Source organism: Xenopus laevis, chromosome 6L, assembly GCF_017654675.1.
Source record: "Xenopus laevis strain J_2021 chromosome 6L, Xenopus_laevis_v10.1, whole genome shotgun sequence".
NCBI lineage: Eukaryota > Metazoa > Chordata > Amphibia > Anura > Pipidae > Xenopus > Xenopus laevis.
This window is the reverse complement of record NC_054381.1, coordinates 41185260-41202446: the sequence shown is the minus strand read 5'-3', so window position 1 is coordinate 41202446 and position 17187 is coordinate 41185260. Positions and strand designations below refer to the sequence as shown.

Below are 17187 nucleotides of genomic sequence, written 5' to 3'. Positions count from 1 at the left end.
ACCAGGGGGGCAGGGCCATTATGTATGGGGGCGGCCCCGTACCCCCAAGGGCATGTCACTGCATCAGGGAGTGGGGCTATGATGTGGTGATTGGCGATTGGTCGATCAATACGTCAATCTTAGGAAATCCTGCCCAGTTTTCCTTATTTGGAAAACTGGGCAGGCAGTTTTGACCCGGGCTGTCCAGGTCAAAACCAGACAGGTGGCAACCCTATGTGTAATTCCCCTTGAGTGACAAATCCTCATTGCTTTACTAGAACAATCAAATTCCCTGCAAGCAAACATCTTCCATTTTTTGGTACTTTTATTTTGTCTCCTCCTAAAAAAAGTCCAAGGAATTTCAGACCAGTGACACATTTTCAAGTGAGGCAAGGCTAAAATCACACAAAATTAAAAATAAAATGACTTCCAGGAAATGTAAATTAATTTTGCAGCATTCACAAAATCCTGTATATGATAGAGTTTATTTAATAGGGCCTATTTTCCCTATAGCTCGCTAAATGGAGGAAAGACAGGTTTTGAAAAGAGGAAATCTAGCCTATACATGATATTCTTCAACTGCATTAGAATAAAATACATAAACTCAATGCAAATTAGATAAATAAATATACAATGAACAGGATATGGGGGATAAGGCTTATGGATTCTTTATTTTCCAGGGCTTTTAACTAAACAAGATATGAAACCTCAGTAGATCCATGAGGAATTTATCATTCCATGGGCACAACCAACATTTACGGAATTATTTATGAAGCCTCGTTTTTTTTTTCTGGTCAAATATTTTAGGGGGAAAATTTTTAGAGGAAAAAAACATCTAGTTTTTAAATATTTATTTTACCCCAAAGCTGCTAAAAACCCGAAAATACTCCAGCTAAACGTGTCAAGATCACAAAGAAGTCAATGGCAGATGTCCCCTTTACAGTTTTTTTTTTGACATTGTGATCTGTGCTGGATAATCTGAAAGACTGAGTTTTCGGGTGACAGCTCGAAAAAAATCATATGATTTGTGTGTCAAATTCAAAAAAGTTGTAAAATGCAAATTTTTGTACGATTTGGTTGAGACGTTTCCTATATTGATTTTTTCAAGCTCATTATTTGATAAATGAATTAAATTTGTGGATGGGAATTAGGTCGACTGTTTTTATAAAACATTTAGTTACATTTAGTAAATACCCCCTTACTGAATAAACTAATCCACTGTACAAATACATACTAAGTATTTGCATAATATAGGGGGCAATAAAAAGCACAATCTATGTCCAATACAAAAAATAAAAGAGTTTTAAATGTTTACACTGAGGGGCAGATTTATCAGTTTGAGGTGACTTTTCGAATGAAGAAAATTTGAATTGAATCTGCAAAAAATTCAAAGATTTGAATATAGAAATTTATCATGTACTGTCTCTTTAAAAATGTGACTTCGACCATTCACCATCTAAAACCTGCCGAATTGCTGTTTTAGCCTATGGGGGACCTCCTAGAACCTATTTGGAGTCAATTGGTGGACTTTGAAGAATCAAAGTTTTTTTTTGGGAAAAACCTTGAATCGAATCCGATGGAATGCGCCATTCCTTTGATTTGAACATTTCGAATTCGCCCGAATACAGACCTATTCGATCGAAAACGGACCTATTCGACCCAAAAAAAAACACGACTTAATATCGGTTGGTCTTTTTGAATCGAAGTTTTTTCAATTCAAAATTCGACCCTTGACAAATTTGCCCCTGAATATACATGAGGAGACAGCTGGGTGGGTAATGGAGAGTAGTGAAGTGACTCGATATTTGATCAAAGGTGCCCATATTTTCTAATATCTAAGAATATTGTCACATAATGTATCAGTTTGCTATTCCTTTTATCTTGTCTTTTCTATCTGGTTCATCCACACCGCATATGTAGGTGGTTAAATGTTTTTCCATTTTTTTGGAATGTACGTGGAGCATACAAATTAAGGGGTTATCTGATGTTACTTTGAAAGACTTGGGGTTATAGTGCAAATATGAAGACAAATAATTCAAAAACTATAAAAAAAAATTAATAATCAATAAGTTGGTGAGAACTGGCCATTCTATGACATACTAAAAATGAACTTGAACCACCCATTTAAGTGAAAGGAGATGCAGGTAATTGTAACGGATAAGGTCATTAAGTGCGATATTTTTGTCCATGTTAGGATTCATTTCTTTGCGCTCAATTTTTCTAATTTTTTTTTTTTTTAAAATCTCAGCAAGTTTTAGGTGACAAGATTGTCTTAATGTAGAGTAATAGTTTAATTGGCAGACACTAGGACATGTCTGGTTTTCAGGAGGGTGAGATGTAATAGGGTAGAATGTTAATTGTTTAATATAAATGCTTAAGTAATGGTTAATACAGATGTTTAGGTTGGCCACTAGGCAGTGTGCAGTTACTGAAAATGTCATATGTGGAAAACTGGGAGAATAAACCCTGTGAAAGTGCTGCTACTTAACTGAAGGCTGTCAAAATAAAGAGAATGTGTTTGAACTACAACTCTCTGCCTGGTGTGTTTCCCTCAAGGATTCACCCACATAAAAGGTTGATGGTACATCAAGGGTTAACAATGGCAAGGCACAGCTAGTGACATCACAATGTCAAGATGCTGCCCACTCAGATTACAGTCACATGACATATGTTTGTGACATCACAATGTAATGACATCACCCACTCAGATCAGTCACATGATGTTTGTCTGTGACATCACAATGACAAGAATCAAGGTGTTGACAAACAGAATCACATCTGACATAGTGCGGCGAATGATAGCTTTGACTTCACTTCTCCGTCACTGTTTTTATTTCTATTTACTTCTATTTACTTCTATTTATCATTTATTCATCTATTTTATCTTTTTAATATGATTATGAAGAAAAACTGCTTAACAGGATTAGCCTTAATACCAATAATTTTAGTGGTTTGGACTGCCATTGGCCTGCTAGTGGCTTATACTGCAGCTCTGACTCAGGGACACATACACTTGCTGCCATTTATAAGGTAATTCTATGTTCTTTACCTATATGGAATATACTTGGGCTGGATAGCAGCCAGGAAACCAACTAATAACATGATTTCTATTTATCTTATAGTGACTTAGCAACGAAACTACCAGAGATGGCTGTTAGTAGGATAACAGGAACAATTTCCAGCATTCTAGGTAAGTGACACTAACAGCATTTCATATATTATTAGGCAATGTGTAGTATTTTTGCGTTCAATAAAAAAAGTCAAATAGTTTGTTAATTAACCCATAAGCTAATAAAATGTATTTTTATTTTCAGATGTTGCTGTAAAGCTCCTGAACTATAAATTCATCAAGCTGTACCGACCCAAAGTCACAGGTGTCTACAATAGACTCATATTATGCCTTGGACTCCTATCCTGTGCCGGCTTTCTCCTGGCTGGTTATGTTAGGGTAAATAAAACCTCTTCCTATTTACTAAATTTCATATTGAAACTCAAAATTAGGGAACTGATTTCTGTGTCTCTATTGTAGGGGAAGGATTCAGAAACTGGTCACCTTACAGGAGCATTTGTAGGATTTGGCACGGGATGCGTATACAACATCGTACAATGTATACTGTACGCCATACTCCAGCCCAGCGGAAAAAGCCGAAGGATGGTTTACTACCGGCTCTTTGCTTGTGTGATCACTGTTATCCCAATGATAGCACGTAAGTATGAACACCCCTGCCATATAATTAGTATTACATTCTAGTATTCCAACTTGATGCACAGTTATTTTGGAATTTATACCAACATTTAGGGGCATATTTATCAAGGGTCGAATTTCGAATTGAAAACACTTCGAAATTCTAATTCAAAGACCAACCAATATTAAATCAACGTTTTTTTTGGTCGAATAGGTCCATTTTCAATTGAATAGGTCCATATTCGGCCAAATTCGAATCAAAGTTTTTTCCAAAAAAACCTTCAATTTTTCAAAGTCCACAATTGACTCCAAATGGGTTCTAGGAGGTCCCCCATCGGCTAAAACAGCAGCTCTGCAGGTTTTAGATGGAGAATGGTCGAAGTCAAATTTTTAAAGAGACAGTACATGATACATTTCGATATTCAAATTTTCAAATTTTTTTCAAATTGAAATCTAATTTAGACTATTCCCTAGTCGAAGTACACAAAATATAGCTTGAATTTCAAATTTTTTTCATTCGAAAATTCACCTCGACCTTTGATAAATCTGCCCCGTAATAAGAATTTCTTACATTTATGCATTCCATCCTAGTATTGTCTTGCTCCCTGTCTGTGTGTTAACAATGTACTTTTCCATCTTTTAGTTACAACATCACTGACGACTTGTAGCATACTGACGAGCTGCAATCCACACTATTTGGTATGTCATTTAAAATTTACATTTTATGTAAAACTTGTGTATTATAACAAATAATGTCTCCCTATTGTACTGAGGTTGATAAGGAGCCACCTTGGGTTCCATGATATGTATAAAGCACTTGGCAGCAGCCTGATCCCTTATATGGTTATAGAACTCCTACTGTCCTAGGAAAAGAAAAAAATGTCCCATCACAGACCTGTTATTGCTCGATCTTGTATGGCTGAACGCCACTTGTGCCATAAATAAAAACCCATATAGGCCCCAACCCTTAATAATTATTCTAATAAAACAAGTTTTTGTTTTTTTCCTTTTTTAATAGAGAACGGCACTTGCAACATTGGAGTGGGCAGGAATGTTTGGGCTTCTCCTCTATATGCCAACTTATTCCATGGAATTTCAGGTCAGTAAAAGAACTCAGATATTTCTGTGCTATATATATATATATATATAAATAAATACATGTTTAGGGCTCATCATTACTTTTTACTTCTATTCAGAACCTGACTCTAAAATGGCCCAAAAGCCTAAAAGGCGACTGGATATGCAAGAGGGAAGGATCCACTGATGTAGAGTCCCCTGAGGAACCAACAACTGTCACCTGCAGGCACATGATAACACTGTTACCCTCTGATCAGCTATTAGGCTCAGTGATACCAATTAATATACAGGGAGCTTACAGGGATTGGATGTTCAAATGAGAAGCCCAGTCCCCCGAGGATCCACAAAAACACCTGAAAGAGTGAAGACCGAAAAACAAAAATCTCCACATTCAAGAAAATATTGATTTAAAAAATGAAGAATTAATGTGTTTATTTAATCCTTTTAAGAATTTGAATCCGTTATTTCATTAGAAAAATTTTTCCTCCATTCTCTAGAATTGTACAATTAATTTTAAAACATGAGAAAATATATTTTAAATCAATTTAAATAAAAAGAAAGAGTCCGGTGAGTTTTTTTAAAGTTGGTTGTCAGAAAAATAGTGGTATTAAAACGAGGAGCTATTAAAGGAGAACACCCCACCCCAGGCTAACTGCCCCCCCCCCAGAGCAATGCCCCATACTTTATACTTACCCTTGACGCAGATTCTGCCAGTAGAGTTCCACGCATCCATCTTCCGGGTCCTCGGTAAGTTGACTGGGAGATCGGCAATGTCCTGCATGCACAGTTGTTGCAAATTGGCAAACTGCTCCAACTGCACATGCGCAGAAATACCGATCTCCCAGTCAGCTCACAGAGGACCCGGAAGATGGATGCGCAGAATCTACGCCGAGGGGTAAGTATAAAGTATGGGGCATTTCCCCGGGGGGGGGCAGTTAGCCTGGGGGGAGGAGGGAGGGCTACCTGGGGTTGGGTTAATTACAAATAGGTTGAATTCTCCTTTAAGAGCAGTAGCTACAGGTCACGTGTGTATTACGTTTATGAGTGGTCCTTACTGTGCTTTCTGTGCTTGTGCTGCTCTAATGGATATATGTCACATGCCGGCATTTCAACAGAAAACACAAACAACACAGTAATGTTTATACAAGAAATACAAGTGATAAAACTATCATGTCAAAAGAATATTTAGGGGTCATATTCATTATCACAAAATCATTTTTGTGGTAGTTCCAGGTCTGTAAAATATCTTTATACCAATTAACAATTAAAAATGTATCAATTGATTAATTTATTTTCTGCGGTGGAAGGATTCATTGCAATGCAAAAAATATCAGACTACATCTGCCCTCCCCGCAAGCGTCTGTGAAATGTGGATTCAGATCTACTGCACATCAGTTCTTTGCATAGGCGAAGGGGAACTTTTTTGTTTGGAGACGCTAAATTTGACCATATACTGGCTAACTTAAAGGGAACCAGTCACCCCGTCTTTCTTGTACCCCACCAGAGGGGTTGGCTAATAGAGCTTGCACGCCGGTTGGGTTAAACAGTAGGGGTTCTTTTTCAAAATATATTAAGTGTATTGGAGACAGTGGCTACTGGCACATTATACTCAGTGGGAGAAAGTGGTTCCTGGCACATTATACTCAGTAGGAGACAGTGGCTACTGGTGCACTATACACAGTGGGAGACAGTGGCTACTGGCACATTATACTCAGTGAGAGACAGTGGGTTCTGGCACATTATTCTCAGTGGGAGACAGTGGGTCCTGGCACAATATACTCAGTGGGAGACAGTGGCTCCTGGCACATTATACTCAGTGGGAGACCGTGAGTCCTGGCACATTATACTCAGTGGCTACTGGTACATTATACACAGTGGGAGAAAGTGGCTCCTGGCACATTATACTCAGTAGGAGACAGTGGCTACCGGTACATTATACTCAGTGAGATACAGTGGGTTCTGGCACATTATTCTCAGTGGGAGACAGTGGCTACTGGTACATTATACTCAGTGGGAGACAGTGGGTTCTGGCACATTATTCTCAGTGGGAGACAGTGGCTACTGGCACATTATACTCAGTGAGATACAGTGGGTTCTGGCACATTATTCTCAGTGGGAGACAGTGGCTACTGGTACATTATACTCAGTGGGAGACAGTGGCTACTGGTACATTATACTCAGTGAGATACAGTGGGTTCTGGCACATTATTCTCAGTGGGAGACAGTGGCTACTGGTACATTATACTCAGTGGGAGACAGTGGCTACTGGCACATTATACTCAGTGGGAGACAGTGGCTACTGGCACATTATACTCAGTGAGATACAGTGGGTTCTGGCACATTATTCTCAGTGGGAGACAGTGGCTCCTGGCACATTATTCTCAGTGGGAGACAGTGGGTCCTGGCACATTATACTCAGTAGGAGACAGTGGCTACTGGCACATTATACTCAGTGGGAGACAGTGGCTACTGGCACATTATACTCAGTGGGAGACAGGGCCGGACTGGGAGTTAAAAGCAGCCCTGGCAAAAACATCTAAGCAGCCCACGTCCGAGCAGAATATACAGGTTTTAAATGTCAACAAATGCTATACACAAAATGCACGAGGTTTTCTCAGGAAAAGTAACCCATGGCATCCAAGCTCAAGTTAGGATGCAGTTATTGGACCCTGCAAAACTTTATGGCAGACACGATTTTTTCTATATGTGAAATTTCTCTGAATATAACAAGGTCAACATAAAGGATTCACCAAAAACCTAGAGAGTTTAAAATCGCAGACATTATTGTAAACATTCTTTGAAAAGTGGCCTATTGAGTGCAGAAAATAGGTTAGCTATACAGCATCAGGCCCTCAGATGCCGCTACAAAATGAGGACTATTTCACATATACAGTATAAATACCATAGAACTTATAGTAGGATGGCACAGAGATTATTTCAGAACTCATAGTAGGATGGTATACCTTATTTGGTAGCAGGGCCGGAACTAGGGGTAGGCAGAATAAGTGGCTGCCTAGGGCGCCATCATTGAGGGGCGCACTTTAAAGATGATTTTTTTTCTTTAGTTTTTCTTTTTGCGCTTATTCAATAATTTATTTCTATAAACATGGTACTCGGGCTGCCGGGCAGAACAGAATCCACCTCCCGCCTTACCTTCTCCCTCTTGCCAGCAAGTACTACAGCTTAAGAACTGCTTCTGTGTGGTGGGCTTCTTTGCCAGGTACAGGGGCAGTATGATGGTTGGCTGCATATACATATTTATACAAATGAAAATTTCCATTCATTAATGTATTGTACACTTTCTTGCTTTCTTTATTTAAATATCGTCATGGTAAGGTGGGAAATGGTAATGCCTGAAGGGGGGGGCTAATTGAAGCTCTTGCATAGGGTGCCAAAAACTACCTTGGCCCAGTCTTGTTTGGTAGAACTACAACTCTCTAATTATGGGTAGCCAACATTAACTGATATTGCAGTTCCTCCAAATTTTACAGATAATTCATTGGGTTTGGAAGCAGAATGATTAAATAATGAATTATAGGTTGGCATACCAGCTAAATCTGAGAGCCTTGCTGCCAATTACAGTCAGGTACAAGTTCTTACTGTTTTGTCTTTAGCTTGGGCCTGCTATGCTCAGCCGCTCCCTCTCTGTTCAGGTCCAGGCTGAGAGGGTTAATTGATTCGTGCATGGTCGCACAGCCCTTAGGGTTACCACCTGACCGGTATTTTACCGGCCTGGCTGGTAAAAATTAAGCTTGATCCCAATGTAATTAATAGGAAAAATGCCTTAAAATATAGGAAGGCCGGTATTTTTTTCAAAAAAAGGTGGAAACCATACCTGACCTATAGAAAGCATTGGCTGGGCTGGCTGCTGAGCGATTATGTAAATGTACAGCAGTTCAGGACCCAGGAAGATGGAGGAAATTATTTCAACTCCTGCGCGCACACTGCAAAGCTCGTCAGTACGGATGTTCCGATTCTATATTTCTAATTACTTCTATTTGTATAATGGAAAGGCCCCAGCGGCCCATTTACATAAGGAAGAGGGCAGCCCATCGGGCAATTGCCCGATCTCACAGACGATCAGTCCGGGCCTGGTGTGAGACAGTGGCTACTGGCACATTATACTCAGTGGGAGACAGTGGCTAGTGGCACATAATACTCAGTGGGAGACAGTGGGTCCTGTCACATTATTCTCAGTGGGAGACAGTGGGTCCTGGCACATTATACACAGTGGGAGACAGTGGGTCCTGGCACATTATACTCAGTGGGAGAGTATTAGAGAGCTAAACCTATATAGTGACATTTTTATTCTATGTGTTCTGTATATTGTGAGTGGGTCCCTAAGCTCAGTAAGTGACAGCAGCACAGAGCATGTGCAGTGAATCAGCAGAAAAGAAGATGGGGAGCTACTGGGGCATCTTTGGATCTTTGGATTTGGAAACAGATCTTTACTGCTAAAGGTCTGTGGTTGCCTTGGGCTGGTACAGAAGCACAAACATAATGTACAACATTTCTACCTACTTCTTTAGTTAGGCTTTAGTTCTCCTTTAAGGTTGCCTAAGTGCTGTGAATGAGAAAGTAATGGAGTGACTTTAAAATCCACTCCCCCGAAAGCAGCTCCCTGCTCACTCGGAAGAACTGCTGATTGAAGATTCTCCAATCTGTGGCACATATTGCACCTGTGCATTAAAAATATAAATGCACTTAGTCTGCACCTCATACAGTCATGCACAAATCACCTATTGTTTTAGGATGTGCATGTGACTGGCAGAGAGGTCTTACATGTGCCCCCCAGTATAACATTAATGCTGCAATACTTAAACAGGACCACCATCAGAAATCACAGGGCCCCATACAACAACATTTCCTGGGCCCCCTGGGCTGCGCCCACCGCAAGCCCCACCTACAAGTCAGCCCTCCCCACCACACAGTAAAAAAAACAAAAAAAATATTGGTGGCTATGGTTCCCACATGTTAATAAAAAATAAAAAGATATTGGTGGACAAGGCCCCCCATAAAAAAAACATTTGTGGCCAAGGCCCCCCCATTAAAAAATATTGGTGGCTAGGACCCCACATGAGAAAAAAAAAATTCATGACTAAGGCCCCCCCTCCCACATTATAAGAAAATTGGTGGCAAGGGCCCCTTAAACGTCCATGCCTCCCCGAAGTCAGCAGCTCTCAGAAAGATGGGGGGCCCGGCTAATCAAGTAAGTGTGGCGTGGCCCGGGGCCCCCTACAACTCTCCCCACTGTCCCCCCCCTGATGGCTGACTTGTACATATTGTGTAAAAAACAATAATGTGCCAGCGCATTATACTCTAAAAAACATAGAAGGAACGTGTTTTAAAAAGTGGGGTTTCTGGTTACTTTATTGAAAATTTAAGCAAAAAACTACTAGCCCCACCTATCTATTCCACTTCCTGCTACCTCGTTTTCCTGTGCAGTGGAGCCGGTGGCAGTTAGCACATTTGTTATTTGTCTGCCAGGGTCAGTGAGCCCCCATTTTGAAAATAAAACTGGGAACAGAAAGATATCCCAATAACTGAAAAACTATTTAAAAAAGAAAACCAACTGAAATGTTGCTAATAGGCTATTATATAACATGATAACGTTAACTTGAAGGTGAACCCCCCCTTGTGGGGTGGTTAATTTTTAAGTTAACTTTTAGTAGATTATAGAAAAGCAAATTCTAAGCAACTTTTCAATTGCCCTTAACTTTTTTACAGTTGTTGAATTATTTGCCATCTTCTTCTGGCTCTTTCCAGCTTTCAAGTGGGGGTCACTGACCCCTCTAAAAAAACAAATGCTCTGTAAGGCTACAAATGTATTGTTATTGCTACTTTTTATTACTCATCTTTCTATTCAGACTTCTATTCATATTCCACTCTCTTATTAAAATTCATACATGGTTGCTAGGGTCCTTTGGGCTACTAAATAATAAATAAATAAATGTGGGCTTCGTGCCAGAGCTTCTGTTTAGCAGGTTGGAAGCTCCAGCAGTGCACGTATGTTTTGGTGACAGATTTGCTCAATTACATGAAGCTACAAGAAAGGTGCCAAATACATTTTAACCATCATTACAACTGAAGTGGGGAATTGGTGCCAAAAAATAGAATTTATTACCTACAAGATTTTACAATATTAATAATATTATTACATAATAATTTATCACAAAATAGAATTTACCGGTATGGGACCTATTATCCAGAATGCTTGAGACCTGATGTTTTCCGAATAAGGAATCTTTCCATAATTTGGATCTTCATACCTTGGGGCAAATTCACTAACTTCTGGAACTTTGCCATTGACGGCTTCGCTCACACAGCCACACTTTGCCAGGTGAAAAATTGCCAGGACAACGCTAATTCAAATGCGAAGTTGCATCCAGGGCACCAAACGATAGCGAAGTTTCTCTAGTGTTAATTCGGCAAGCAAATAGAAGTTGCGCTAGCGTTGGCTAATTTGCATATGGCGGGAAGTTAAATTTCAACGTACGGATATGTTGCAGCAAATACATTACACTACACAAGCCCAGGGAACCTTAATAAAATAAAGTTGTTATATTGCCCTACACATGTGCCCAGTATATAGTTTATGTGCCATATGTTAGGAAATGAGGGGGGGAAGCCGGGTACCCTAAAAAAAATGTATGATCTTTTGCAGCCTTTTTGCAGCGAAAAGTCGCCAGCGTTTTTTGGGACTTAGAAAAATGTCACATTTTTTTCTGAGGAAGTCCTATGTACTCTATTGCACTTTGCCTGGTCTGATGTGGCGAAGGCAAGTCTGGCACAAGAGGTAGCGTTCCTTAAAATCCGCATCTTAGTGATGTCTGAAGTATAGCAAGTCCCGGATTGAAGTAACCGGGTTCCCGCAAGAGCAGCGGTCAACCAGGAGATGCCGAGCTACATGAGGATGAGCTCCGCTTTATTTATTATACATCCTCAGTCTGTGAAGTTCAAGAATTCTTTTAACCTGCTCTTTACTTTCCAAGGGCCTTGGGGTTAGTGATTTTTTAGGCTAAGTAGCCTCTCCACAAGGAGCCATTGGGAAGGTAACGGTTGATACTTCAACCCCTTTGTTCCTGCCTTCTCCTACTTTGTGTAATCCTTGTAGACTACTAGACAGTGTCACGTCCTTTATCCCAAAACTCAGAACAAACGGCAAGGTTCCAGTCAGGATCCAGAGGAATAGTCAGTAACAGGCAAAGTTCCAACACTTCGCTTCGAAGAATGCACGCTCAAAAATAAATTAATTTTATTCCATCAAAAGAAAATAGTTACAAACAAAATGGTCCCAGAAGCATAGGCCCTATGCTTTTCGAACGTTAAGGTCTTCATCAGGGGCAAATAATGAATTTACTTTATTTTTGCATTCTTCTTGTTGGAACGATCCGGAAACCTTGGTGACTCTCGTAAGTATTGCACCTCACATTTATGTGGTGGGTGTGCACCTTCTAATCCCCTTTTTGCTAGTAACAGGCAAAGATCTGTACAGGTAGTGATTCAGCAGAGGTCTGGAACAGGCACGTTTCAAGAACAGGGAACCAAACAATAAGCACACTCAGAAGCTATCTAACAATAAACCTATGTTCAGCACTGAAAAAACAGACAAGCAGAATTTAAATATTTGAACTTTCGCACCGAGTGTGATGACATCAGATGTGGTGTGCCGAATAAAAGGATGCGTGCCAAAACACGAGCGAGACTAAATGCAAGAATGCGGGTGTCCCTGTGGGGAGGGAGGCAGGCGCCCCCGAGCCCCACTACACCACCAAGTATTGTTACAGACAGCATTTTTCTTTGGGATATCTCCACCCTACTATCAATTTTCATTTTACAAATATATTAGTTCTTAATCATGGGCTGTTCACCATATTTTCATTGTTCTGACACAATAAAATGATATGCAGTAGCACTCTATGTAGCACCTGTCAATAAAAATCAGACTTTAATTCTTCATCTATTAATGATTTTTTTTACACTGACAGCAGAGGCACTTTAGGTATTGTGAATTCATTGGACTCATTCATGGAATTCATTGGAGAAAGGATGTCTTTATCTAACTGGTTTGTCTGTTCCAGGCTTTTTACTTCCTATCACAATTTCCTTGTTACTTCCTGCTTTCATGCCAGCATCCCAACTTTGTTTACTCCATCCTGTTATTTATATATATATAGTGTGCTATTTGCCACCTATCCAGGGATAATCTTTGTTACACTTATCTTACAAAGATCTCCAACTGTCTGTAGCAGACAAAAGATTTTGGCCTTTATCACCACAGTCATTGGAAACATTTCAAATCAATGCAATTCTACCAAGTTTACATAATAATTATCTGTATATAGGATCCATTATCCGGAAACCTATTATCCAGAAAGCTCCGAATTACAGGAAGGTTTTAAAAGATGATTTCCTTTTTCTTGGTAATAATGAAATAGTAGCATGTACTTGATCCTAACTAAGATATAATTAATACTTATTGGAGGCAAAACCGTCCGATTGGGTTTATTTAGGGGCAGATTTATCAAGGGTCAAAATTTGAATTTGAAAATCTTCGAAGTTCAAAAAGACCAAATTAAATCAAACTTTTTTTTTCCGAATAGGTCAGTTTTCGATTGAATAAGTCGGTGTTCAATCGAATTTGAATCTTTCGATTGAAACTAATTGTGCATTCGAGCGAATTAGATTCAAATTCAATTGGACTATTCCCTACACTGGTTTCTGTATAAGCATTTATTTGAGCAGTTTTCTACTGCAACACCTCAATGGACTTCAACAACCAAAAATTTAACATTTTGGTGTAGATTCTGGTATAACTCTGGTATACACAATTTTACAAATAGCACACGCAAAGCATCTACATGAAGAATTTACACATAAGGGGAAGCTTAGATCCAGCTTACATAAATACAGAAGTTTAGTAAAGTGGTTGTTAATTTTTAGACAAATGTTATCCAGGTATGGGACCTGTTATCCAGAATGCTCGGGACCTGGGGTCTACTAGAAAAAGTCTACTAGAAGATCATGAAAGTATTAGGATTGTTTTGCCTCCAATAAGGACTAATTATATTTTATTTAGGATCAAGTACAAGGTACTGTTTTATTATTACAGAGAATAAGGAAATATATTTTAAAAATTCTGCTTATTTGGATAAAGTGGAGTCTATGGGAGATGACCTTTCTGGATAACAGGTTTCCAGATAGATCCCACACCTGTACTATTGTGCTGTAAAATGAATTACAATGTTTTGTATTTTTTGAATTTGTGCTTTTGTAGCTATAGAGAATGTCATTAGAAGCAATAGGTTATGCAGTGGTGTAACAAGAAGAAACTTGGCCCTATAGCAAAATTATTTTAGAGCCTCCTAGACATAAAGGAGTGGTTCATCTTTAAGTTAACTTTTAGTAGGTTATAGAATCACCAATTCTATGCAGCTTTTCAATTGGTCTTTATTATATTTTTGTAGTTTTTTAATTATTTGTCTTCTTCTGACTCTTTCCAGCTTTCAAAAGAGGGTCACTGACCCCATCTAAAAACGAATGCTTTGTAATGCTACACACGTATTGTTATTGCTACTTTGTATTACTCATCTTTCTATGGAGGCCTCTCATATTCATATCCCAGTCTCTTATTCAAATCAGGGTAATTTGTACCCTAGCAACCACATTGCTGCTGAATAAAAAGCCAAATTACGTAAAAAAACCATAAATAATATAAAATGAAAACCACATGTAAATTGACTCATATATCATTCTGTACTAAAAGTTAACTCAAAGGCAAACAACCCCTTTAAGAAATCACTTATCAGTTACTGAGGCCCCTATAATTCTGATAAGGAATCTTTCTGTAATTTGGATCTCCATTCCTTAAGACTGCTAAAAAATCATTTAAATATTTTAATAAACCCAATAGGATTGTTTTTCCTCCAATTCAGATTATTTATACATTATTTGGGATCAAGTACAAGGTACTGTTTTATTATTACAGAGGAAAAAATATATATTTTTTAAAAATGTGAATTATTTGATTAAAATTTATGGGAGATGGCCTTCCTGTAATTTGGAGATTTCTGTATAACGGATTTTCAAAGGATCCAAAACCTGTAGGTTCTCCTTGTGCTTACTTACGTTTCCTCCCACACTAAAATCATACAGGTTTTTGGGTACCACAGTTTGTGTGAATGTGATCATGGATTGTAAGCTCCACTAAAGCTAATTAGAAAATGTCAGCAATAACTAGAGTGTAATCATATCAGAATACTTTATGAACCACAATACCGAACATTTAAATAAATATTTTAACAATTATGCTCCATGCAGTCAGTAACAAAGTCTAAAGAGTTAAATGGGGGCACCATAGCTCACAGTTCATACCCTTACATAGAGGAAAACACAACGCTGAACTAGTGTGTGAGTGGTGTATCACAGTTTTAGCTTTTATATGAATGCTACGTACATTTAAACATACAGCCAAGCTACACTATCTCTCTGCAGGTATAGTGAATAAGGCAATGGAAAACTGTGGCATGCACCCCTATGTATTTGTATGGGCAGTCCGAGTCCTCTGGAAGCGTCTGACTGCAGCATTCAAGTCAACCTCCCAGTCTTACATCCTTGTCCCTCTACTCCACCTATTGTTATGGCACAGTAGAGACTGCTTTAGCTAATATGGGCAGTGTCATTTATGTGGGGGGTTAGATGGATTTGTTTGTGTCCACCCTAGGGTTGCCACCTGTCTAGTTTTGACCCGGACAGCCCGGTATTTTTTCCAAATAAGGAAAACCGGGCAGGATTCCCCATAATTGACACTGTGATCGGCCAATCGCCACATCATAGCCCCGTCCTGACATCATGGGTCCACCCCCAACGTCACACCCCTGCCCGGTCTCCACTGGTTGGAAAGGTGGCAACCCTAGTCCACCCTAATGGCAATAAATATCCTACAATACCTGATACTGTCAAAACCATGACCAAGTGATCTTATTTATAGTATGTTATAGAATGGCTAATTCTAAGACATGTTTCAATTTACATTAACACAGTTAATGTAACTCTAGCACTGATTTGCACTTGCTGAGATTTTCTCATACTTACAGCAGATATAAAGCACTATGTAGGGCTCATTCACCATTCAAGCAGAAAGCTGGGAGCAACACTCTTGCTGTTTTTGCAGTTTGCACATTGTCCAGCAGGTTGTGTCTTAAGCGGCAGCTCTTTCTGTCCTATTCTGAAATGCAAAGAGCTGCATATAGTGCTAAATGGGTCTTTGGCAACTTTCCACGGGAACCAAGGAGCAGGTGTGCCCTGTATTTAATGGATGTCTCTGGCATATTTAATGGCTGCCATATATTAACTGCAATGCAAATGCAAGAGTGCAAGGAGGGTGGATTACACAGATTATTGCCCTGGGCCCAAGTGATCTGTGAATCACTTTATACTCTTGCACATAGGTGGTTTTTCAATACGGCTAACGGAGGCTAGCCTCCAAAACCTTCCTGGCACCTTAAGAAAAAAAGTATTTGCTCATTTTTAGATAGTAAAGGTGGCTGGGAAACAAACCAATATTATGTTTCAGAGGCAATGTTCTAGTGTGAGGGCATGTCTGAATATCTGGCATCAGTACCCACTGCATTACACTGCATATAATGTTAGTTTTGCAAATATAGACTGCATCTCATAGCATATAGGGTTGCTGCAGTGTTGGACTGGGACACCAGGGGCCCACCCAAAAACATTAGACCAGGGGCCCACTCTGAGTACTATTATTCTTCCTCTCCTCACTCAACCTCTAGTTTCCTAGTCTCTTTTCTTTACATACTATAATATATTATTCCATCTATTTAGCCTCTTTGTTCTCAAAGGAAAGACCATGAAATAGGCCAAATATTTAGCAGCATGAGGGGCCCACTGAAACCTGGGCCCACCGGGAGTTTTCCTGGTATCCCTGTGGGCAAGTCCAACACTGGGTTGCTGCCTTTTCTGGAACAAAATATTTAACCTTTTCCCCTATTAATAATATTAGTATCAGAGATCATTTTTACCCTGGCAACCCAAACTGAATATAATGTGCCTGTGGAGAATGGCTCCCACTGCCTTCCTCTCTATAAAATGAACTAAAACACATTTGAGCTAACTTATCTAGGTCACCATGATTCAATGTTCCATCAATGCATACCTTTTTAGCCCTCAGGGTTGATTAGAACAGCGGTTGCTTTACATTTAGAAATTTTGGAGGAAAAAAAAGCTACCACTTTTTTACACTCCACAAAATTATCACCCCTTTGTTAAAATGAAGGGAACATCTGTGAACACAAATGGATGTAGAACCCTTATCATGTCACCCCAGTTGGAGCCCATTGAGTACATGTGTAAATACTTTTACATCCTGAGCATTTTAGTGTAAAAAAGCACTCCCGCTTTTGCACAGTTTCCTGGAACTCAGTGGC

General features: G+C 39.3%; 1 protein-coding gene across 1 annotated transcript; it reads left to right on the top strand.

Moving 5' to 3' along the window:
- The first annotated feature begins 973 nt into the window (after positions 1-973).
- LOC108718636 (DNA damage-regulated autophagy modulator protein 2-like) lies at positions 974-5394 on the top strand. Its single transcript, XM_041565969.1, has 6 exons — positions 974-3169; positions 3294-3427; positions 3509-3686; positions 4308-4363; positions 4683-4763; positions 4861-5394. Exons 1-6 carry the CDS (start codon positions 3127-3129, stop codon positions 5059-5061), a joined length of 693 nt encoding a protein of 230 aa, XP_041421903.1. The 5' UTR covers positions 974-3126; the 3' UTR covers positions 5062-5394.
- Positions 5395-17187: the final 11793 nt, after the last annotated feature.

What these genes read in the sequence shown, in the direction of transcription:
- LOC108718636 (XM_041565969.1), top strand. Translation starts at nt 3,127, where the DNA reads ATGGCTGTTAGTAGGATAACAGGAACAATTTCCAGCATTCTAG. An exon ending in TGTTATCCCAATGATAGCAC is followed by an intron (nt 3,687 to 4,307) that starts GTAAGTATGAAC and finishes TCCATCTTTTAG; the next exon opens with TTACAACATCACTGACGACT. An exon ending in GCTGCAATCCACACTATTTG is followed by an intron (nt 4,364 to 4,682) that starts GTATGTCATTTA and finishes CTTTTTTAATAG; the next exon opens with AGAACGGCACTTGCAACATT.